The 23,309-nt window shown below is 51.5% G+C and overlaps 1 protein-coding gene across 1 annotated transcript in view; it reads left to right on the top strand.

Annotated features, from left to right (window-relative positions):
• The window catches only part of Csmd1 (CUB and Sushi multiple domains 1), a 705,832-nt gene that overhangs the window by 561,282 nt on the left and 121,241 nt on the right, over positions 1-23,309 (top strand). Inside the window, exons 23-27 of the mRNA XM_090353740.1 lie at positions 138-294; positions 7,629-7,820; positions 9,171-9,297; positions 12,059-12,261; positions 19,728-19,919. Of these exons, the coding sequence (XP_090209866.1) occupies positions 138-294; positions 7,629-7,820; positions 9,171-9,297; positions 12,059-12,261; positions 19,728-19,919 (871 nt within the window). The remainder of the gene's footprint in view (positions 1-137; positions 295-7,628; positions 7,821-9,170; positions 9,298-12,058; positions 12,262-19,727; positions 19,920-23,309) is intronic.

The raw sequence follows: 23,309 nt of genomic DNA on the forward strand, positions 1-23,309 counted from the left end.
CATAAGCCTCTGGCAGCAGACCCTCTGCTTCTCTTTCTACTGTGTAAATATGGAGAGAAGCCCATCTTTACAGTTAGAATTGCCACCTCGGGAGTCCAGGTTGGGAAAAGGGCACTCATGCCGTGAACTCCCCGTAGGTTTACGACGGGAAGGACAGCTCGTCACGCCTGCTGGGAGCCTTCACCAAGCGAGAGCTACTGGGACAGGTCCTCAACAGCACGTCCAACCACCTGTGGCTCGAGTTCAACACCAATGGCTCCCACACGGCCCCCGGCTTCCAGCTCACCTACACCAGTGAGTAGCGCAGCCGCAGGCACTGCTGGCTCTCCAGCCTGCCTGCCGTCCCGTGCCTAGCTTCCAATGCAATGCTAGCTTCCAATGCAATGCGTGCAAGGTCTTTATCTATTTATCCGTTAGTACTGCTTTTCTTCTTTTTCTGGCCTCCTGCTGTATTCTAAATTGCAAGTTGATTCTGTGCTGGATCAACAGTGAATTCCCTCTAGAGAAATTTAGCTACTTTCAAACCTTCTTGCTTTGATAATTCAATAAATAGGCCTAAAATGTAAACATCTAACATTGTAAAGATATCCTGGGTTTGAAAATAGTGTCTGTGGTATGATATGTGCTGTACAAACTAAAGAACATTTATAGGAAAGATTTCGAGGTAGTATTTGATATAATTACTAATAAGTCATTGATTGCCATATCCATCTATATCTATCTATATATGATCGCTTATACTCGAGTACATGTATAAACACACATACACGCACACACACACACACACACACACACACACACACACACACAACGATTGGTTGTACCAGTTGCTTTCTTTCCTAGGCAAGGCAACAAAAATGAGTGACATGAACCATCTTTGGTTCTGGTTACCTGGATTTGAACTCAGAACCTGCACTTACTAGACTGGCACTGTACCACTGAGCCACCCGATTCACATAGGAAACTTGTGGGGTCACCCAGTATCACAGTTGTGTGAGTTGTGGCCAGGATATTTTCTGAAGTTCAGAGTTTTAACGCATGTCCTACAGTGTTAGTGTAAGTTTGTAAACCAACTTGAAAAACTTGAAGGCATAAATACAAAAAACCCAAGAGCAGAAGATATAAAAGCTGTGTTTCCTTGGGATTTTAACTAGTGTTTATACTTTTTTTAGCTACCTGTAGAGGAAGCTACCTATATGGTTTGAATAACTACAGGTAACTAGTTAATTATGCTGCTTAGCATCTCTAAACCAGGCCAACCCTTTGTAATACGGTGGTTAAAGTCACACCAGGACACAGGAAGTTTCGAGGCTGGCATTTTTAGCAGAAAATTATGAGAATGCACATCGGGGCTGCGGCCTCTCTTTGACAGATGAGAAAGTAGAGGGCTGAAGAGTTGATAACCACCCCGGGGCCATTATCTTGAGGTCAGACGCTGTCAACCAAGAAGACTACCCACACCACGTCCTCAGCAGGGTCACCACTGAGGAGTCGAGGTGGATGGACAAACACAGCATCCGAGGGCCGGGAGGGGGGCCTAGTGGTAGAGTGTTCGCCTAGCATGCATGAAGCCCTAGGTTCAATTTCTCAGGACAACATACACAGAAAAAGCTGGAAGTGGTGCTGTGGCTCAAGTGGTAGAGCTCTAGCCTTGAGCAAAAAGTGTCCAAGGACAGTGCCCAGCCCTGAGTTCAAGTCCCAGAACTGGCAAAAGAAGAAGAAAAAAAGTCCTACAGCAAAAGCAGCTCAGGGACAGTGCCCTGAGTTCAAGCCCCAGGACTGGCAAAAAAAAAGTAGCATACTAGTGTCTGATGTCATGAGAAAAGATTCATCTCAAAACTTTTATGATCTACCATTAAAGGGACCCTAGACTAATTGTTTCGTATCCATGACAGATTAGAGGCAATGGATGTGCTAGGATTTCTCTTTTTAATTTTTGTTTAAGAGGATTCTACGTTGAGAATTTCCCTCTCAGGAAATTGTCACCTAGTTCTGGGAAGAATGCTTTGTACATGGTTGTGGGGACCACTGCTGGCGCATGCTGCTCACCACGCACTCGGCAATTTGTCTTTCCTTCCTGATGTCCAATTCGCATTTGGTATATAAAATGAGAAAAAGGGCTTATATTTTATGTTTATTTTTAAATGGTGCAGGTGACACCCATGTGTCCTTTGGTATTTGATGTCATCAGTATACCTTTCAACTTTGTCACCTGGTTCTCTTTTCTCTTCTTCATATGTGTGAAGCTCTCCAACTCTTGAAGTGATTTTTGTTTCCAATAGGGTGTGGTATGGCAGAGAACCAATCCAGGTCTTCTAACAGCCCAGAACTGTCTGTAAACTTATTTCCAAATATATTAATGGATCCGACTTTGATAAACAAGGGTTCTATTGATTTGTGTTGATAATTGCAAAGGCCTTGGAAAAAATTATTAGCCCATCATGGGGCCCATGTGAAATAAATTGGCTAATTTACAAGCATTGGTAAACAACTATTTCCTGAATGTGTGTGGGGGGGGAGAGAAGGGGCGAGTTTCCCATTTGTCCACTGAGGGGCATCTGGCCTCTGGACTAACTCCATACCTTGGCTGTGGTGGACACTGCTGCAGTAAACGTGGTTGTACTGGTGGCTGTGCTGTGCCCTCATTTGGAATCTTTGGGCTAAATGCTCAGGAGTGGAATCGCTGTGTTGTGGGGAAGCTCTATGTGTAGTCTTTTGAGAAACGGTGACAGTGAATGCCCAGCCGTGTGGCTCGTTGCTCTCCCTGCACAGCCACAGAGCCACCACGAGTAAAGATTTGTTTAGGATGCATTAAAAATAGAATTATACAGTGTTATGATTTCACAACCTCATTTACTTTCACGATGTTTATGACGTGTCGCTGAGATCACTTGCTCTGCTATTAGATTGCTTTTACTTTTGATTTTTTTTCTCATTTTTAACTATCTTTAAGAAGTTGTACAAAGGAGTTGGCAGTTAACAAAGCAGTTTATGAATGCAATTGTCTCGATCAACGTGTCATCCATCGCTCCCTACCCCCTCCCCTCACTATCCTCAATTCTGTGGGATATACATTGGATTCTTGACTCTACCCTTCCCTTCTCGTTGTCTTCATTTGTCAGCCTCTTTTCCCTTGACCGTATGCCTTTTGAGATATCCACTTCCTGGACTTTGATTTTGTCTTTCTAAGGAATTGTACTCTTTGCTGTCTCCCTAGAATCTACCATATTTCATCTCAGCACAACAATGTATTTACCTGTGCACATATGAGCTAAATCCAGCTTCCATCCATTTGAACTCAGCGTCATCCTCTTGTTAATGAGTTTCAGCTCACCAGTGAGCTTTATCACTTATGCAGTACTAGCAGCCCTTTTTACTTGAATTATTTTTCAAAGAGGACCTCTCATTTTTGCCCATTCTGCCCTGAACCACAATCCTCCTAGTTTTACTTTTCAGTACAGCTGGGCTGACTGACACATGTTATTATTCATTGACGTTGTGTCTTGGAAAGGTTTTTTTTCCCCTGCTGGCTCCAACTGTGATCTTCTTAATCATTATCGTCCAAGTAGCTAGTGTTGGAGTCCCAGTCCACTATGCTCACATGCCTTATGATTTCCTAATGACTTACTTGATTAAACAAACAAGATGACTTCAGAAAACTAGAGAGTTACTTTGGTTTTTTAAATTTCAATACTAAACTTTAATTGGCTTTTTATTGTCTTGCCCTAGAGCTCAGAAATTCACATTCCTGGGTAAATACTGTTTGTTATTTGTGCTTGTGGAAATTTTATATCCTCTATCCATGAAAGTCACTCATAGGCACACATACACACACACCTACACACCCACAAGGATAATACAACTTAATATGCAGGTCATTGCAAAACAAAAAGTAGCTTATTAAATATATCAATTGAGAATCAAGAATGTACTTTGAAGGCATAACCAATAAAGGAAAAAAGCTACTGATTTTTCAAAACAAATAAATAAATAAATATATCAATTGAAAACAATGTGATTAAAGATGGCATAGGTTTATAACTTAGCATTTAAAAAGTGAAACACACATATGCAAGCACAAAGCACACATTGAGGTAATAGTTCTTTTAAAATAATGAATTGTGTGTTAAAACACAAGTCAACAAAGCATTTCTGGGAGCTCAGTTTAAGTTAATTTTCTTTGTCTTTAATTTTTTTTTTGCTACAAAAATAGTTGATTCCATTGGTCCCAGCTCGACCTCCTCTGTGTGACTGAAGGTGGAGGTAACGCATGGATATTAGAAGTTGACCCAAGCAGTGTTCCTCTTTGCTGGCCAGTATGTGGAAAGACTCCATGTTTTTCGCCCTCACAAACAGGTCATTTCTGAGATGGCAGGTTTCTAGAAATGTCTGGAGACTCCAGTGGCTCACAGGAGGTTCTGTGGGTACACAGACGGCCAGGCAGCTCCTCATCCCTGCCCCGTGGGTGTGTAGATGCATAGACAGCCTGGCATCTCCTCATCCCTGCCCCTCTTCCAGCCCGGCATCTGGGCGCCGTCTCCAGGTGGCGTGCCCAGCGGCGGAGCCCTCATGCCCCAGCACAACATGCAGAAGACCTCATTGAGAGTGGGCTGTCTGTGCCAGGGTGCTTTCCTGGGAGACGAAATCTAGTCTAAACTTTGAAGGTGAGAGGACCCGAGTCCAAGGTCTTCGTAGACTTAGGAGAAAGGAAGACAGGCAGTGTGCAGAGCTGCAGGGGAGGGACGTGGCTGCCCGAGACACTGGGGCTGACTTGCTCCAGCCTGGTGCGACACAGAGCTTGTTTTGACTACAGCCTTTTGTTCTGTGTGTCTTCCCTGAGATTATGAATTAAGAAGAATGCACTGGAAAGCAGAAAAGAAATGGAATTATTAAATATGCAAGCTAGCTTTGACTACAGCGTTAATAATGTTTTGACACAAATAACTTGATTTATTTTTTCTGAGTTGCTACTTGGTAAAGACAAAACAGAATCAGTATGTGAGAGCTGGTTTGTTCAGACTCATGGCTTCAAGATAGAAGTCTTTCTCCTCATGTAGAAAACCACTCTCGCCATATTTATTTTATGTTCATACTCTTTGGTAGTCTTAAATTTACAAAGTCTTGTACATTTGAATTATAGTAAAAATATCTATTTTTACATGAAGAGATTTATAATTCAAATATAACCCTTATTAATAGCTTGAAACTTAAAAAGGTCGTCATTGTCAGGTGCCTTGGCTCAGCCCTGTAATTCTAGCAACTCCAGATCTGAGGATGGTAGTTGGAGTTAAGGCATGCAGGATGAACCATCAGAAACCAGTGAGCTGTTGCTATAAGCAAAAATGTACCTTGGCCTTGAGCTCAAGCCACAGGACCATCACAAAAGCAACAACAAAACATCGTGACAAAAATCCTCCCTTAAATGGTCAGTTCCTTGTGATACACATAATTGTGTGTCATGTGCACACAATCGCGTGCGGTACGCAATTGTGCATTTTACTTCTCATTGTACAGTAGCAGCTCCATCCACACCACTTTGTCAGTGTCCTAAGCAGTGTTGAATTTCTGTTAAGATGGCTATTTATTATTCCTTAAACAGAAAGCAAATGCTGAATGACATGGATGTTGAAATAAAGAAGGAGATGGATCTTGCACAGTCAGAGAGAAAGGCCGTGCTCTCAAAGGCTGGGAGGAGCAGAGCTGGGGCCAGGCTGCCTGCAGAGCCAACAGTCACACTGGTGTGAACTGGCATGGAGTGTGTGTCCCCGGCATTGGAGGACCCAGTGCCAGACTGCTAGCGCGCTGGACGCCTATACCCTCTGGTCCTTCCATAATGGGCAGCCATCCCGGCACCCCTGCTCCAACCCCCCAGGCGCACGAGTTCTGAAAAGGATGAAGCTCCCGTCCATAGATGGACGAGGGCTCAGGAACGGCCAAGTACGCGTCTCTGCCCTCCCACAGAGAAGGACACGCGCCATTTCAGACACTGGGTAGACGTTGAGGCATGTAAGAATTAAGTAAGTGTCAGGCTTTCTTAAAAATAAAATAATAAATTTCACTGTGACCTTTCAAAAAAACAATAAAAGTGTCAGAAGAGACAGGGAGCTGTGGAGCGAGAGCACGTCCAGCCACCATGACCAGCCTGTGTGGCTGGCACGATGGGGGAGGGATAACAAAAGAAGCAATCAAATGGATAACTCTTAAAATGTTCAGCCCACATAAAGTTTACTAGACACTTTTACTGATGTACCTTTATTTGTTTGCCTGTTTGTTTCTGAATGTTTTTCTTCTCTACATAGAAGGTTTCAAGGCAGATTTAGAGAGAGGAAAATCCATCTTCAACGTAATGTCAGAATGGCCGTGCTTGGGTGTCTTGTCACTGAAAGGACCCGAGCTCGGGTGCAGAGTACATTGCTGGAAGCAGGGGTGGGCAAAGTGAGCGGAGCTCAGAGCGCCAAGTCTGAGCAGTGCCCACATCTGGAAGAGACCTGGTGTCCTCCCTCTACCGCGAGGAGAGTCAGGCTGCCCTGGGACAGTGTCCTCTGCCCATGGAGATAACTCCAGGGCCACAGGAGTGCTGACCTGCCTTTGCCCAGGGTCTCATCTCCACAGTGGATGTGTGTGTACACGCGTGTGCGAGCACCTGTGTGTGTGTGTCCCCGGCCACGCTGGCCAGCATTCCCCAGCTCCTTCGTCTGCTCTGTTTCTGTCCCGGGAGAGGACACCTCTGCACTCGGCCCTCGCTGCCTAACCTCTAGTAAGTCGGCATGGGCAGAAAGCAGGGCCTGCGTAGGCTCTAAGGCCACTGACAGCCCTGGGCTCTCAGGACCTTTAGCCATGCACGGGTCGAGGACTCTCCCCTGCCCCGGCCCCAGCGCCCGGCCTTCTTTCTGTGCCGAGATGGGGCCCCTTCAGGTCATGCATTTGGGACCTCCAGAGTCCACGGGCCTGTGCTCCTTCAGGGAGCCTGAGGCAGGCTAGGAAGAATGCTGTGCCCGTGAGAAGGGCTGCCAGGTGCTCCCCTCAATGGGGACTGCAGAGGCGTCCCGGGGTTCAGGAAAAGCTTTTCCCAGGGGAGGCGCCTCCCAGTGCAAGTCGGACAGGCAGAGTCCGCAGGAAACCTTAGGCTGAGGTTAGGCAGAAGGGGGAAAGCAAGGCCGACCACCAGTCCCTTGAGGTTTTGGCTCTGCTTGTGTCCTGCCTGGGTGCTGCTGGCTGGAGAAGTGGGTTCCTGGAGGGCTGTCTTCACGGTGGCCTTGAAACCTCACCTCCAGTGACCAGAGGTGACGCGTGGCTCTGAAATCCCAGGGAACAGAAAATAAAGTCAACGACCAACACAGGACATGGCTTTAAGCTGAATCTCCATCTCCCTCACGCAGCCCTGTCACCCCGTCGTCCTTGTCCTGGTCCTTCCAGGAGCAGGGGTCCTGGGGCCGGCTGGGAACCAGCGGTGCCTCCTTCCAGCAGAGGACCTGGTACAGACAGGCAGGGGGACAGCGGAGGGGCGACAGCGGAGGGGCGACAGCAGAGGGGCGACAGCGGAGGGGCAACCCACAGCTCACAGCTAGACCAGAGGCCAGCACCCCACGCCCTGCTGGGCTCCGCTCACCCCGCCTCCTCTCCCGCAGGCTTCGACCTGGTGAAATGCGAGGACCCCGGCCTCCCCACCTACGGGTACAAGGTCCGTGACGAGGGCCACTTCACGGACACGGTGGTCGTGTACAGCTGCAACCCGGGCTACGCCATGCACGGGAGCGGCACCCTCACCTGCCTGAGCGGGGACCGCCGTGTGTGGGACCAGCCCGTGCCCTCCTGCGTGGGTGAGCAGGGCCCCAGGGCCGGCGGGAGGGCCAGGGTTTCCATGCTCAGCCCTGGAGGCCCGGGGGAGGGGGGGCAGCGCCCTCTCTCGTGGGTGGGGAGGGGAAGAAGTGGCCGGGCCTGAGCGCCCAGGGACCTGGTGGGTTTGCGCCACAGAGGGCGAGCGCTCACCTCTCCACCTTTCTACCTCTCCACCTCTCCACCTCCACCTCTCCACCTCTCCACCTCTCCACCTCCCCACCTCCCCACCTCCCCACCTCCCCACCTCCCCACCTCCCCACCTCCCCACCTCTCCACCTCTCCACCTCCCCACCTCTCCACCTCTCCACCTCCCCACCTCCCCACCTCCCCACCTCCCCACCTCCCCACCTCTCCACCTCCCCACCTCCCCACCTCTCCACCTCCCCACCTCCCCACCTCCCCACCTCCTCACCTCCCCACCTCTCCACCTCTCCACCTCTCCACCTCTCCACCTCTCCACCTCCCCACCTCCCCACCTCCTCACCTCCCCACCTCCCCACCTCCCCACCTCCTCACCTCCCCACCTCTCCACCTCCCCACCTCCCCACCTCTCCACCTCCCCACCTCCCCACCTCCCCACCTCCCCACCTCCCCACCTCCCCACCTCCCCACCTCTCCACCTCTCCACCTCCCCACCTCTCCACCTCTCCACCTCCCCACCTCCCCACCTCCCCACCTCCCCACCTCCCCACCTCTCCACCTCCCCACCTCCCCACCTCTCCACCTCCCCACCTCCCCACCTCCCCACCTCCTCACCTCCCCACCTCTCCACCTCTCCACCTCTCCACCTCCCCACCTCCCCACCTCCCCACCTCCTCACCTCCCCACCTCTCCACCTCTCCACCTCTCCACCTCTCCACCTCTCCACCTCCCCACCTCTCCACCTCTCCACCTCTCCACCTCTCCACCTCCACCTCCACACCTCCCCACCTCCCCACCTCCCCACCTCCCCACCTCCCCACCTCTCCACCTCCCCACCTCCCCACCTCCCCACCTCCTCACCTCCCCACCTCTCCACCTCTCCACCTCTCCACCTCTCCACCTCTCCACCTCCCCACCTCTCCACCTCCCCACCTCTCCACCTCTCCACCTCCACCTCTCCACCTCCCCACCTCCCCACCTCTCCACCTCCCCACCTCTCCACCTCTCCACCTCCCCCTCTCCACCTCTCCACCTCCACCTCTCCACCTCTCCACCTCTCCACCTCCCCACCTCCCCACCTCCCCACCTCTCCACCTCCCCACCTCTCCACCTCTACACCTCCCCACCTCCCCACCTCTCCACCTCTCCACTTCTCCACCTCCACCTCTCCACCTCTCCATGGTTCCCAGCTGAGTGCGGAGGTCGGATCCGTGCTGGCACCTCGGGCCGCATCCTGTCCCCAGGGTACCCAGCGCCCTACGACAACAACCTGCACTGCACCTGGGTGCTGGAAGCCGACCCCGGGAAGACCATCAGGTGAGCCCCCACCCCAGCGCAGCCCCCTCCACCCACCGCCCGGGGCTCCTCCAGTAACACGGGAGACACACACTGCGCCCTACAATCATCCATTGCATGTCTACTTTACCTTCAAAATGGTGCGCTCCGTGCCCGGCAAGGTGAACAGACAGCGAATGTGTCACTAGCTTGTTTCCATACCGAGCTGAGTGGCCGAAGCTGCCGCGGTTGTCCAGGGCGAGGGGTGGCGCGGAGAGCGCCTTCTCACGTGTAGGTGCTGTGCTATGTGTTCAGCCGCAGGGACCTGGAAGGCGTGCCTCTGTGCCCGGCAGCCGTGCAGTCATGTGCCGGTGACGGCCCTGGGGCCTGGCCACTGCTGCTCTTCTTCCATGCTGGAGACTAGTGCTCCACCTCTCGAGTCATAGCTCTGCTTCTGGATGTTGGTAGCTCATTGGACTATCATGAGCTGTCTGCTTGGGCTGGCTCTGAGCAGCAATCTTCAAATCTCAGCCCCCTGAGCAGCTAGTATTGCAGGTGTAAACCACTGGCTCCTGGCTACAATGCAGGTTTCAAAATTTTATTTTCTTCTCTCTTTCCTGAGTCTAAGGGTATAACACTCACAACTCAAGGAATGGGGGCCTGTTGCCTGCAATATGGAGATGTATAACCCATTGGATGTTTGGATCGGGTACATAAATGTTATTATGCATAATAGTGTACACTATTGTAATTGTATATAAGAATGCTTTTGAACCTCAATATTTTATATGATCTATAATGATACCTCAGCTGATCTCCCAAGTAACTCTTTATCTAGACTTAGAATTAATTTCTTAGAATAAAGCTCTAGGCAGTTGGCTGAATAAAATGCATCACCACTTTATGTGTGGTAATATATCTCTTTCTGGAAAGCAGGGTTGGTTACCACAGTTGGCCACTTAAAATGTTTGGATTGAGTACAGAATAAATTCAAGTTCTTGGCTTTGCCATCAAGGCACTACCTTCCTTCACTCATAAATCTAAAATGTCATGCAAAATAAAAAACCCTAAAAGAATTGCCAAGATAGCTATACTAAAATATAGTATAAAGTTTTACAGTTTTTCTACCCAGATATAAATATATATATATAATTAGGCTTACCTATTTATCTGTTTAATTGCACATTTGTATTTAAGCAGCATCGTGTTATTTGGGGTTCATTATTTCAAAAGATTTTTTAGGTAATAACATGGTTAGAGTGTAAGTCCTTGCTGGCAAGTTCCCTTCTTGCCACGTGGGTGCCTTTCAGCCTCTCATTATGTGAACGAACTGTGGTTCATTGAAGCAAGGCCTCTGGGGACACGAGGTTGCTTTCACCTCATTCACCGTGAGAAGTGAATTCCTTCCCGACTTACCCGCCCAGAATCCTTGGCATGGTGAATTTCTGGGTTGCATTTGCTGTCGTACACATTTGTGTCCGCATTGAAACCGGGGAAGTGGAGCCATCTTGCTGGGTTCTCACCCGGGGCCTCCTGGACGTGGCCTGCGCCAGGCTGGGTGGGGTGAACCCTTAAAGCCTTCCGCCCCTCCTCATGCACACAGTGTTTGTCATTTTGAACTTTTTGACAGGTCTCTTCATGTTCCTGCTCTGTGATTCGCCCCTCCCTTGCTCCTTCCTCCCCATGGAAACTCCTGACCTCTCCTGGGGTCGCCCTGGGTTGTTTCTCCCGGCCAGGAAGGCCACTTCAGTCTGCAGAGCCCCTGTGCGGCCTGCCGCCTGGCCTGCGCTGACCCGGCATGGACCTTGCCCTCTGCCCCACCTCCGTGGGGAAGGCAGACATTCTCGCTCAGTGTTTAACCTCGGGCCCGCTGGGGTAGCGCTGTTGACTGCAGTCACCTTTTCGTTTCGGTGGGAAGTGGCTGTCAGGGATTTTGTTTATCTGCTTTCTCTTGGAGTTACATTTCCCCCAACGAGGTAGTCAAGGCCCAGCTTCCGCCTCCTCCAGGTAGGCGGCCCAGGCCTGAGGCCTCTCAATGGCAGGGCGCTGCAGGCTCGGAGGAACCCAGGTCTCCGCCCCTCTGACCTCCCGAGCCTCCTGTGCTCACAGGGCATCCCACATGGAGGTTTTCCCCTGTGCCTTGCTTCCTTCCCACTCCCACCCCACTGGGACAGGGAAACCCACTGAGGTATGCGTGCTTGGGACCTCGTTTGCCCATTCTGGCCAGTACATGCTGGGCTTGGCTCACCTGGGTCCGGGCTGCAGCCGGGTCTTGGTGGAGTCTATGCCACCTGTGTCTTTGAGTCAATCCCTGTGTCCCTCAGGCTCGCTTCCCAGGTGAGGTGTTGGACAGGGCTGTGAATCGGGCCGGCCTGTGCACGCACACTGACACACGTGGAGGGCACAGGGAGTGTGCACAGGGGAGGAGGTCATTGTAGGCGTGACTGCTCTGCTGAAAACGCCTCGGGGCCACTGCTTCAGTGATCATTAAAGTAAAACTTGAAAACCTCAAGAGGCAGGCACACTAGGTTTCTCCAAGCAAAGCCACGGGGAGCGCTGGTGGCAGAGCATGAATTAGAGGAAGGTATGGAGGGGTCCGTTCCTGCTCCAGCCGTGGCCAGCCTCTCCCCGTAAGCTGACGAGCTTGCCCTTGCACAGGCACAGGAGGGTTAACTGCTCTGCCCCAGTGTGCACGGTGAGTTACCTACCCTGAGCCTCGGTTCCCGGGGCTCCCGGGGCTCCCTCGGGTGCGCTGGGCACGGCGCGTGGGGCGGGTGTGTGACTCTCCCGGCCTCTCTTCCAGCCTTCACTTCATCGTGTTCGACACGGAGACGGCGCATGACACGCTGGGGGTGTGGGACGGCCCCGAGGACAGCCCCCTCCTGCTGAGCGAGTGGAGCGGCTCCGCCCTGCCCGGGGACGTGCACAGCACCTACCACGCCCTCACGCTGCGCTTCCACAGCGACTTCTTCATCAGCAAGTCCGGCTTCTCCATCCAGTACTCCAGTAGGTGCCGTGCCGCCCGCGCCCCCCGTGCCCAGCCCCTGGCCTGTGGGGGCCACTGAGCCATGGGGAGCCAGGCGGGGCTCTGGACCGAGGCTCCGGGGAAAGGGTGGGTCAGCCACAGGGCAGTGACGGTGTGCTGGGAGTCTGCAAGAAGGAAGCCTGGTGCCCGGGGCTGGGGAGGCGGAGAAGGCAGGGTGCGGGGTCACACAGGTGGTGCCCGGCCGGGTGAGCAGCAAGAGGGAAGCTGGGCTGTGCAAACGTCACGTGAGGATGGGGATGGACGGTCGGTCAGTGCCTGTACTCAGGGACACAGGAGACGCAGGACTTGCGAGCTTTCAGCGGGGGCTGTGCCTCTCGGCCTGGGCCGCTGCACCCTCCTGTAAGGAGAGAGAACCCCGCTCAGGCTTCTGGCAACCCGGTGGGGGCCACAGGCTCCCCCCCATGCCCGAGTTTGAACCAGTGAAGTCTCTGTGCCGCCGTCAGCCTTGGGCCCGCTTGCTGTCTCTGCCATCTGTCCACCAGTGGGCACGCCTCGCCCTGGGGGACACAAGGCAGCAGTCTTTGCTGATGCTGGCGGGGGCCATGCTTGCTCCTGCCTGGCTGCCGGCCTGTGGTCCTGGGTGGGCTCCTGGGAAGGCCCCGCCGGGCTGCTCTGTGTACCTGCAACCTTCAAGGAGCTCAGGTCGCCACACGTGGCAGAGGCTGTCTACCAGCCGTGAGCCGTGCTCGTGAGCAGTCAGACCCCTGTCTCCTCCCGAGGGCCCCGGTGAGCCCTGTTCAGACTTACCTCGAACACGCTGTGGTCCGAGCAGTGCTTCATGAGGCAGCTCATGAAACCCAGGCTTCACCCTCCTGCTGCCTCTGCTCTCAGGCAGCCATGTGCAAACCTGTGCGTCCGGGACGAAGCAGGAGAAATGTCACAAGAAGCCTTCTCCAGCTAACCTCATTCTCCAGGCTGCATCACACTGGCTGCTTTGCGCTGAGAGTCTGTGGTGTGGGAATGCATGTGGGCATGCCTGGAGATGCATGGATGGCCTTGCTGACTCCGGAGCCCCTGCCAGAATGCACACAGACCGACTGGACACCCAGATACCCGACAGACTGAGGGGTCCCACTGTCCACTGCTGCTGGCCATTCTGTGGGCTCCTAACCCCAAGGGGTCATGTCAGGACCTCCCCTTCACTGCCCTAACCCAGGCCTAACCTCTATTTGCCAGCTCCACTCCCTCCACTCCCACCCCTGCCTCTCCATCTCCCCTTCCCCTCTCCCCCCACCCTGCCCCACCATCCTTCCCTCCATCCTTCCCCCTCCCTCCCCCCTCCCCCTCCTGTCCCTCCCCCTCCCTCCCCCTCCCTTACCCTCCTTCCCCGCTCCCCCTCCTCTCCCTCCTTCCCTCCCTTTCCCCCTCCCCATCCCAGCATCAGGACGGAAGTTTGCCTCTCCCTCTCCAAGGATGATGTGCAACAGGAACTGGGCATTCTCAGCGTTGGCACAGTCGGTCTCTTCACAGACTCCAGGGGTGACTTGGGGCCGCTGGACGTGTCTCTCCAGTTTGCTTTAATGAGTGATCCTTTAAGAGGTGCATTTTTGTAGGGAAACAATCATTTGTTACTAATGAAGAGAGAAGCCGTTGGCCTGACAACTGCCAAGAGGGAGGCTGTGTTATAGGACGGAACCATCCAAGACGCGGTGCTGGGAGGCAGGCAAGCGGAGGCCAGGCCTGCGTCCATCGTTTCCAGCTCCGAGGTCCAGGGCTGAGCCAGGACACACGCCCAGCAGGCCGGAAGCATCCTCAGCACGCTGGCTGGCGCAGCTCCCCTGCAGAGGGGGCCCCCCCGGCAGCTCCCCCTGCAGAGGGGGGCCCCGGCGGGTCCTGGGGTCCGGCTGTGGTTCAGCTGTTACAGCATCCACAAGATCAACACGGAGGCAGGACGACGAGGGAGACCAGATGACGCCTCTCCTTCTCTCATATCCTTCGTGCTAACTGCCAAATTGGATGTGAGCTCAACTCTGCACCAGGGCTCGCTGGAATATTCTGCCCCTGATCCTCTGATGTAGAGGCCATCGGCCTGCAAGGAAGACAACAGCCTCCCGCTCGCCCTTCCTACACCTGCCAAGCATGGTTTCTTGCATGCTTCCACTCCACAGCCACTCAGGATAGGAAGAGGAGCATGGCTCTATTTTAAAAGGAATACCCCCACTTTGACAGGCTGTTACCTCCCTGGCCTTGTCCACACACCTCCCGTTACCAGAGCTGACAGCATCCCCACGTCATCACCGCCATCACCACCATCACCTTGGGGTGCTCTTGGTTTTCTCTGGGGTTCTGGTGACCGCAGACCAGAGACGCAGAATTGGAAATTACATTTATCATACCATCTTTCCAGTGTTGGCACCCAATACTGTTTCACCTTTACTTTTCCATCACTATGGTTGTGTCTGCATTGTCTTTATTTTATTTTTTCATTCCTGAGTTTGTGTCTGCATTTATTTTTTAGCTTGTTTCTTATTTTGTTATTGGCTCTAGCTAGACTGTGAATTTACTGTATTATTATTATTATTAATCGTGGGATTTTAACTCTGGGCCTGGGCACTGTCCTTGAGCTCTTCAGCTCTAAGCTAGCGCTCTGCCACTTGAGCCACAGCGCCACTTCTGGTTTTCTGGGGATTAATTGGAAATAAGAGTCTCAGGGACTTAGTGCCCAGGCTGGTCTTGAACTGTGATCCTCAGATCTCAGCCGGCTGAGTAGCCAGGTTACAAGTGTGAGCCACCAGCACCCAGCTAAATAAAATGTTTTGTATCTCTAATAGTCCTTAGGGATTTCCAGTAAGACAGGTGTTTAATAGATGTGCATATCCTTGCACTTTTTGTTAACTTCAAGAGGGATTTGAAGAATTTGAACAACACTGGGGGGCCACAGATCAGAGTGAGTTATTTGGCAACACTTGCCATTATTAAAGGAGCAGCTATCCAGAGTAATTATTCCATCTGTGGGTACAGGAAAGGAAAATACCTATGTACAGTAACCTTACGCATAACAGAACCCATTTGAGTCACAGCAAGCTGCGTAACAGAGGAGAAGCAGCTGTGCACACACGCGGTACACAGCAGCGTCTCAAGGTGAGCCAGACAGAGGCACTGCTTCCTCCCTGCAGCTCTCCAGCACAGGGCCCACACCTGCCTGCCGTGCCACCAGCACAGGGCCTGAGCTCCAGCCCCCACCCCTGATGGATGAGGTTAAGTTAGGAGTGAGACCCTGGCTGCCGGCTATGGGAAGGCCTCCCTCCAGGGCCAGGGCGGTGTTGTTACTCACACAGACAGACTCTCGGAAACGTCACGCGATCAAGGATCAGGTCACAGTTCACAAATTGGCTACTCCCCCTCTCGGCCTCGCCTTTCACACCACTACCTCACACTGACACAGTGAATTCTCTCCACACTGGCCTGGCAGGAAAGGGCCAGATAGCTCCAACTGGCTCCAAATCAGAAGGGCAGAGGAGGGTTGCTGGTAGAGTGCTCTCCCTCTCGGGCTGGCGTTCCCTCTGCACCTCCACAGGCCCAGGCCAGGTGCACGGGAGCCGCAGGGAGCCAACGGGGGAGGGAGGGGTCGGTGTTATTTCTGCACCTTAAGTCTGCCTGTGTGGATAGACACGTCTCCATAGACCAGAAGCCACCTTGACTTCCAGGCTAATCCGGATAAATGTTTAGGATCTTTGGAGAATGACAGCAACTTCTTTTTCCTTTTTTTTCTTTTTTATACTTATCTTTGTTTTTATTTTCCTTTATGTTAATTTTTTTCCATCCTGAGCCTTGAACTCTGGGCCTGAGCACTGTCCTTGGACTTTCTCAAGGCTAAAGCTCTACCACTTGAGTCACAGCACCACTTCCGGCTTTTTTCTATGAATGTGGTACCAAGGAATTGAACCCTGGTCTTAGTGCATGCTAGGAAGCACTCTACCACTAGGCCAAACTCCTGGCCACTTAGTTTTGCTTTTATTTTGAAGCAACCAAAATCTAAGATAAAGAAAAAGGAAAAGACAAGTATGAAGGATCCTGTGGTTTCATAAAGATGCAGAAAAACAAAATTTTATGACACATTTAAAATTTAACAATGCTTGCATTACTGATGAATACAAAGTAATTTTAAAATAAATTGTATACTATTTTTAAACATCAAAGAGTAACCATACTTGGTTTTCAGAGAAATGTTGGTTTCTGGCATGATAAAAACCAATTTGCTAATTACAGTTTTGTCTCAGAACACTGGTAGCTGCTTTATTAAAGACAAATAAGCTTAGTTCACAAAGAATCTTGAGAACTTGAGATAAGTAATCCAAGTTTTATAACTGTGTCATGATCACTATTAAACTGCCAGGCTGGACAGAGTGACTCAACCAACCGTGTTGTGTGGCGCTCTTAAAAAGTGGCACACAACTAAAATCATTAAAATGTGTATTTTCAAGAAATACAAAAATAATTTCTAAGTTTGTCCCAAATGCACATTCGATAGATCAATAAGGAGGGAGAATCCATGATAACCTTTCCCTACAACTTTTGGACAATCTCTGTGGGAACCTGAGATCAGCTCAGGTCTGAGGTTCTGATATCAAGACAAGGAAATCAGCTGTGAAACCTGAGTGAGCGTCAGGACCACTACTGGTTGCAGACTTCGATTGGATTTGTGCTTGGCAGACACTTGTTGTGACCTGCACTCATAGCTATTTAAGTCTTTGTGCAATATCACGATCACAAAAGTAGCTGGGTCTGGTGGTCCCCGCCTGTAAGTAAGTCCCAGCTTCTCTCCAGAGGCTGAGGTCAAACTGCCAGGAGTTGGAGGGCAGCTCGGGCAGCTTAGCAAGATTCTGTCTCGAGACAGAAATGCAGGAGCGCCGGGTGTGTGGACGAGAGGTGGCATGCAGGTGTGAGGCCCTAGCACTCGTTCAGGCCCCAGAGCTGAAAGCAGGACAAAACAAAACGATCACAACAGCACTCTGTCCACTCGGAAGCCTATTGCAGGGCGTTGCAGAGGGCGGGTCCCGAGGGCATAACGCTCCGGCACTCATGCTCCTGTCTGTCCACACGTCGCATCTAATGCCTCTGCTCGCTCTTAGAAGTGGCAACCTTTCGTGCTTTATGACGTTTGAAGACGTCTGTCGGGGGAATCCTCCTCCTCTTTATTCCATTTTTCTTTTCTTCAAACACACAGACACAGGTTTTACTCGGCCTCCTGGGTGCATGGCAGTTGCCTTCACTAGAAGGGATATGTGTTTGGTTTGGAAATCACATTATTTCATCAGGGAAAGTGAGTGTGGTGCCTGGCGGTGGGTGCTGCTGAGAGCTGCCCTTCCTCTTCTCACCTGCCTGCGTTTGCCAGGGGTTTTACAGCCAGGAAATCTGTCCTGGCTTCTTTTACAAAAGGATGTCAGGACCATATACTCTGTGACCGCCGCTGTCAGACTGCGTTTGAAATTAGATGTGTGTGTGCATGTGTGTTCTTATAATGAAAGTCGTCTGCACACTCAGCCCCTACTCAGCCCTGGTGTGGAAACCTGGGTGCAGGAAGTGCAGCAGTAACCGGATAAGAGGTGGCCTCAGGGCTCATTCATCATCAGTCTTGGTGACATTCAGAAAGAATGCAGCCCTTGCATCATTTACAATGGCGTTCGTTAGAGTCCTGAGTCAGAAGGACTCTCATCGGAAAGTCTGGCTTATAGCAGCTCTGATTTCATGAGTTCCAGGCCCACCGTGGTCCTTGTAGATGGTCAGAGGAGACCTGACCTGAGTGGTGCAGGAAGCAGCTCTCCCTCCACAACTCACAACAAGAGGGAAACGAAGTGGAATTCAGTTCAAAGACCCCATGGATGCATTTCCCATGACGTGGTTTAAAACTGCTTTACCTCCTCCTTCCAGACTTCTTGTCTTTTTAGCCCAATCTGGGTCACCCTGGGAGCTTTTGATGTTCGTGGCATCATTCGAAACGTGTCGGGGTGGGAGTGGATTTCCGTGGGAGCAAGGCCGCCATAGTAGGTTTCCTGCAGGCTCCAGTCACCCTGACCCATGTTCAGGACGATCCACCGCTTCTCCTGCTACCGGCCTCGCTTCTTCTCAGAGTCAACCTACGGTTCCCCCGGTTTTAGAGGCTCAGGATCTCCAGATGACTGACGCACTTTGGTTTCCTGTGTTCCTGTTCTCACCCACCGTGTTCGCGGTTCCAGATCTTCCAAGTAAAATTCTGACTGAGGGGCAGAATAGAGACTTCCACGAATGAACGAGCCCTGCCACCAGCCAGACCCACCCAGCTGGCAGTCGAGTGGGTGCTGCAGGCCCGGGTCTGGGAGGGTTCTCTGGATCTGGAGCATGTGGAGTTACCTAACTCTAGAAGAGACTGGATTGGACAGTGATGAAGAATGCCTCCTTGCCCAAGAGGCACCTCGGCGCCTTTAACCCAAGCACGTGGCAGGATTGCAGGGTGTACAGACGAGAAAGGCAGAAGTGCTGAGAACCTGGACCCTTGCGTGGGGAGTCGAGGTGGTGCGTGCGGCCCTCTGCCCTTCTCTCCATCTTCTGAGACAAGACACCGCATGTCTCGTGCACCTCACAGAGACAGGAAAGTGTCTGCCTCATCAGAGGTGGATGGGAAGAGAAGACTCGTTCTGCCTGGAAGTAAGACTGGAAGAAAAGTAAGCCGTTGAGGCTTTGGCCCATCAAGTGTGTGTCCTGATTTTGAGGTCTTTGCGGCGGCGTGGCGGCAGGCTGTGCACAGGCTTTCCCTTCGGCATGGTGTCGTCCTGCTCGGCAGGACGCCTGGCGTAGCTCTGGGATGTGGCTGCAGAAGTGTAGGTGACATGCGAGTGCAGAGCCGGCCACCACAGCGCTGAGGTGCTCGGGCCTGGCTGTCAGCCGGCCGGCTTGGCAGGCAGCTCTTGGCCTCGGCTCCAATGGCATTGGCTTCCTAGCACAATTCTTAAAAGTAAAAATTGCAGCACGTCATTTTCAGAGCCACAGTGAAGACCTGTTGAGAGAGGTGGTGGGAACGGAACCTTTTCTGCGGCCTGCAGACAGCAGCCCAGCTTCCTGCCTGGACCTCAAGGAAATGCCTCCTATTTCCTTTCCTCAGGATTGGAGAGATTGTGTTCCTTAATTAAACCATTCATCCCGTGGGTTTTCTTTTCACTTAAGGTATTCCTGAAGTGTTATTGGAGAGGATTGTGTGTGTGTGTGCCATGTATAACACAGGTATACACTTGATAAAATAATGTCGGTGCTAAACTTGATGACATTCAGAATGTTTTCAAGGAGAGGTTGCTAGGATCTGCTGAAGGTGTCTGCCATTAAATAGATCTGTGGGCACAGAGGCCCTGTCTTCCTCACCCGCGGGCAGAAGCCAGGCTGCCCTTCCCCCAGGAAGCCCCTCCCTTGGGAGCCCCTTCCCAGGCTCTGACCCTGCCCTGTCTGTGCTCGGCAGCCTCCATCGCGTCTACCTGCAACGACCCTGGGACCCTGCAGAACGGGACCCGCTACGGTGACAGTCGGGAGCCTGGGGACACCATCACCTTCCAGTGCGACCCTGGGTACCAGCTTCAAGGTCAAGCCAAGGTCACCTGTGTGCAGCTCAACAGCCGGTTCTTCTGGCAGCCAGACCCTCCCACATGCATAGGTACCGGTCTTCTGCAGGCGGCAGCTCTGGGGTTCTGGGGTTCTGGGGTAGGGCTGGCTCCCCTCCCGTGCTGCCCCCTCCCTCCACAATGTCCTGCTACTGGGTTGGATCTCTCTCTCTCTCTCTCTCTCTCTCTCTCTCTCTCTCTCTCTCTCTCTCTCTCTCTCTCTCTCTCTCTCTCTCCTAGAGGTCCTCAGACTATCTGAGGCCACACGGGAATTGTATTTTCAACCTTTAATCTTCATTTTAGCATGTGAAATAAAGGAAGAACCTTACTTAATGTGCAGTAATCGACATTTATCCAACATTTCTCATCCTTAGTAATTCTTGTATAAATATAGACCAGCCAGAGTACTGCAGTTTTAAATTGCAAAAGGCTCCACATTCACATCCCCACCATTACTGTTCTCGTTTGCAAGACGAGAAAAGGCCCCTAAGCAACAATCCTCACTGAAGAGCACTTGCTCTTGTGAGATGTGCTTTTCCTACAATAGCAGAACATTTTAAATAGAATCCTGAAGGCTAGAAATATTATTACAATAAAAACAAAGACCCCCAAAAAGACTTTCTTCTAAAAATTCATTAAAATTGTATTGTTTGACCTCATTAGAAGGGTAACAAATGGTTTTGCAGCCTGTGGTTGAATAAGCATCTAAGGTGATCAACCCCAGTGTGATTTCGGGGAGAGATATCTTCCATAAGGTAGTCATTACGTGTGCATTGTCTCTTTCTTTGGTGAATCATTTTAATATAAAATGCCTATTTAGAATAGTTCACCTTCATTTTCAAAAGAAATTCTGCTTAGCTTCATTATTTTAATGAACTATCACAGTTCAATTAGAACTTTTTCACTGTCTTTTTGAAGAATGTTGCATTTAATTAATCTGAACAGAGAGGGAGGGAATGGGATGCAAGCTGCAGTTAGGAATTATTTTGCATGCAGTGACCTTGAGGAGATTTTGTGGTGTACAGGATTTTATCCTCCCAACCACACAGCAGAGAAATTCTCTACAGACAGAGGCTCCATATGTCCTCTAGAGAAAGTCTCACAGTCCGCATCCTGGACCACACATGAAGACTGCTGCGGTTGCATAGGAGTCCGCGTCCGTGGCCTGGCCAGCAGCCTCTGTGTGCTTCGTAGACACGAAGCACACATTTCCACCCCCTGACTTCGGTGGGCACTGCTGGGCACTTGGTCCAGCTGAGCCCCCGGAGACTTCAAGGTGGCCACAGGTTCCTTTACCCAGTGGAGTAAGTACCTGTAAGGCTGCCATGCCTGTGAACACGAGCCCAGTTCTAATGAGAAGGGCTGTTTCTACCTTGCCATTGCCATTTTCACATGGTTGTGCTTCATGCAGGAAAATACACACGAGCCACAAAACGGTGAGTGAATCCCGAGAAGGCAGTCCACCCTTCCATGTGCAAGGCAGTCTGTCCCACCACCATGCCGCACTGCTTTGTTGAATGTATCTTTTTGGTTAAGACTTCTCGGGGTGGTCACCTAATTTTGGCCAGCAGCTCAGCTAAATAATTCTGTGCTGGGCAGGGTCGGGAGGAGTCATTTCAAAAGCAAGCTGGAATCATTTGCCAGTGATTAAATAATCCCTTATGTTATTAATTAGACCTACCTCACATGGAAAACTCACGCAACGTATTAAAATGGGAGAGGTGTAATTGGAACAAGTGAACAGTGTCTTTTAATTTCATTGTACATCCTATTTTCTGAGAAATAAGACATGCCCTCTGTAAAATAGCTACATAACAGGACATAGGCTGGGCATAAAGCTACAAGCAGGTAAATTCGGTTCTCAGGATTCAAGGCATTAATCACTTCATTGTCCCTTTCTCATTATTTAAAGACAATATGTGTTTATCATAGTTATCAGTATGTCATAGTAAGTCACAAAGAGGAGAGAATCAGATAAATAAAATTCATTATATAGTCACCTTTTTAAAAAGCTCATTTTTATGTACCACGAGCCTGGAGGACCATTTCATAAGCCATGGATCTGATCTATCAGTAAACGGCTTCTTTCGTGTTCTTGTGTTCCCAGTGTTTTTCCATGGCTGCACAGTGTGTCTGCAGAGGCAGCTCTGCTTGCCTTTGGCGCAGCAACTCTGTGTGTGTGAGTGCATGTGCACACACACACGTGTGTACACACACACACGCACACACACTTTTAGCCCTAGTCATTTTTTCATTCCAGATTAGGCAGTTAACTCTCTGCCCTTCCACTCTTCGCGGCAGCTCTTCTGCCCTGCGTGGTCTCCTCTGTGGAAGATCACCTGACCCTTGGTGGCACCGTTTCCACCCCAGCCTCATTTCCCCCGGGCTTTGCTTTGGCGCCTTCCTCGCCTCTTCCCGGAGGACATTTGCAGGGTCTCGGGCCAGTTCTCTCGGCCAGATGACTAACTGATCCATGAGCCCCTCTGAGCGGGCCTTCCTCCGAGCCCTCCAGCTTTCAGCTCTGTAGGAGCCTGCAGTCACGTTTACGGAACCCCAAATTCTGTCTAATTCACTTTCCCAGCTCCACATCCTGTAGAATTCTGGGTAGTGGAACTTTAGTCTAGTTTGCTAAATTCTATTTTCTGTTCTTCCCCTGCCTGTAGGACAGCTGGTTCACTGATTATTTCTTGAATGCAGGGAGCACTCCTATGTTTTGGTGCAGGGTATTGATGTGTCTCAGGAAACACTAGAGGAATGCCCACCTTGCCTTGTAGGAGAAGGGGCTGCCCTGGGCCCAGGGCCAGGGTGGTGTAGATTGGGGTTTTACTTCTGTGCCCTCCCCTGCTGGAGCATTTCCTAGAGCACCTGAGCTGCTTTGTCTACTAAATTCCAATCCTCTCCAAAGCATTTTTCAAGCTCCCTAGTTAAAAGCTAATGGAGCTAAACTGAGAGGGGACCAGGACCCGAGAAGAGCTCCACCCAGCAGGCAGAAGCACTTAGTTCCCCCTCTCGGCCTTGAAACCACCATGTCTGTAATTGCCTCTCAGGAGAGGACAGGATTTCCTTGGCTTCCCATGAGCCTGTTCCTCCATCACAGCCAAAGCCTGTCGGCCGGGACAGCCCAGGACAGCGCTGAGTCAGTTCGTTCTCATCCTCCAAGCCCATGTGGAGTGGGATCTTCTAGACCTTTGGTCTCCCTGTCTCTGGGCCAGCAGCACCCTCCTTCTGCTCTCCCTGAGTCACCCCTGCACAGGAACCTCCGGGCGTTGTGAGGGCATCCCCGGTGGCCTCACTCAGACTCGGCCTTCGATCAAACTCGAGTCTAGGACAAGTCTCCTGGCTTTAGTCTTGTTTCTCCTTTTGGATAGCTACTCACCACCTGTGAGCCCCGGGTACCCGGCCTGCCCACACCTTCCCGCTCTGCCCGCCTGCATTTCCCCAGG

This window comes from Megascapheus bottae, chromosome 20 (assembly GCF_031878675.1).
Source record: "Megascapheus bottae isolate mThoBot1 chromosome 20, mThoBot2.hap1, whole genome shotgun sequence".
Lineage (NCBI taxonomy): Eukaryota > Metazoa > Chordata > Mammalia > Rodentia > Geomyidae > Megascapheus > Megascapheus bottae.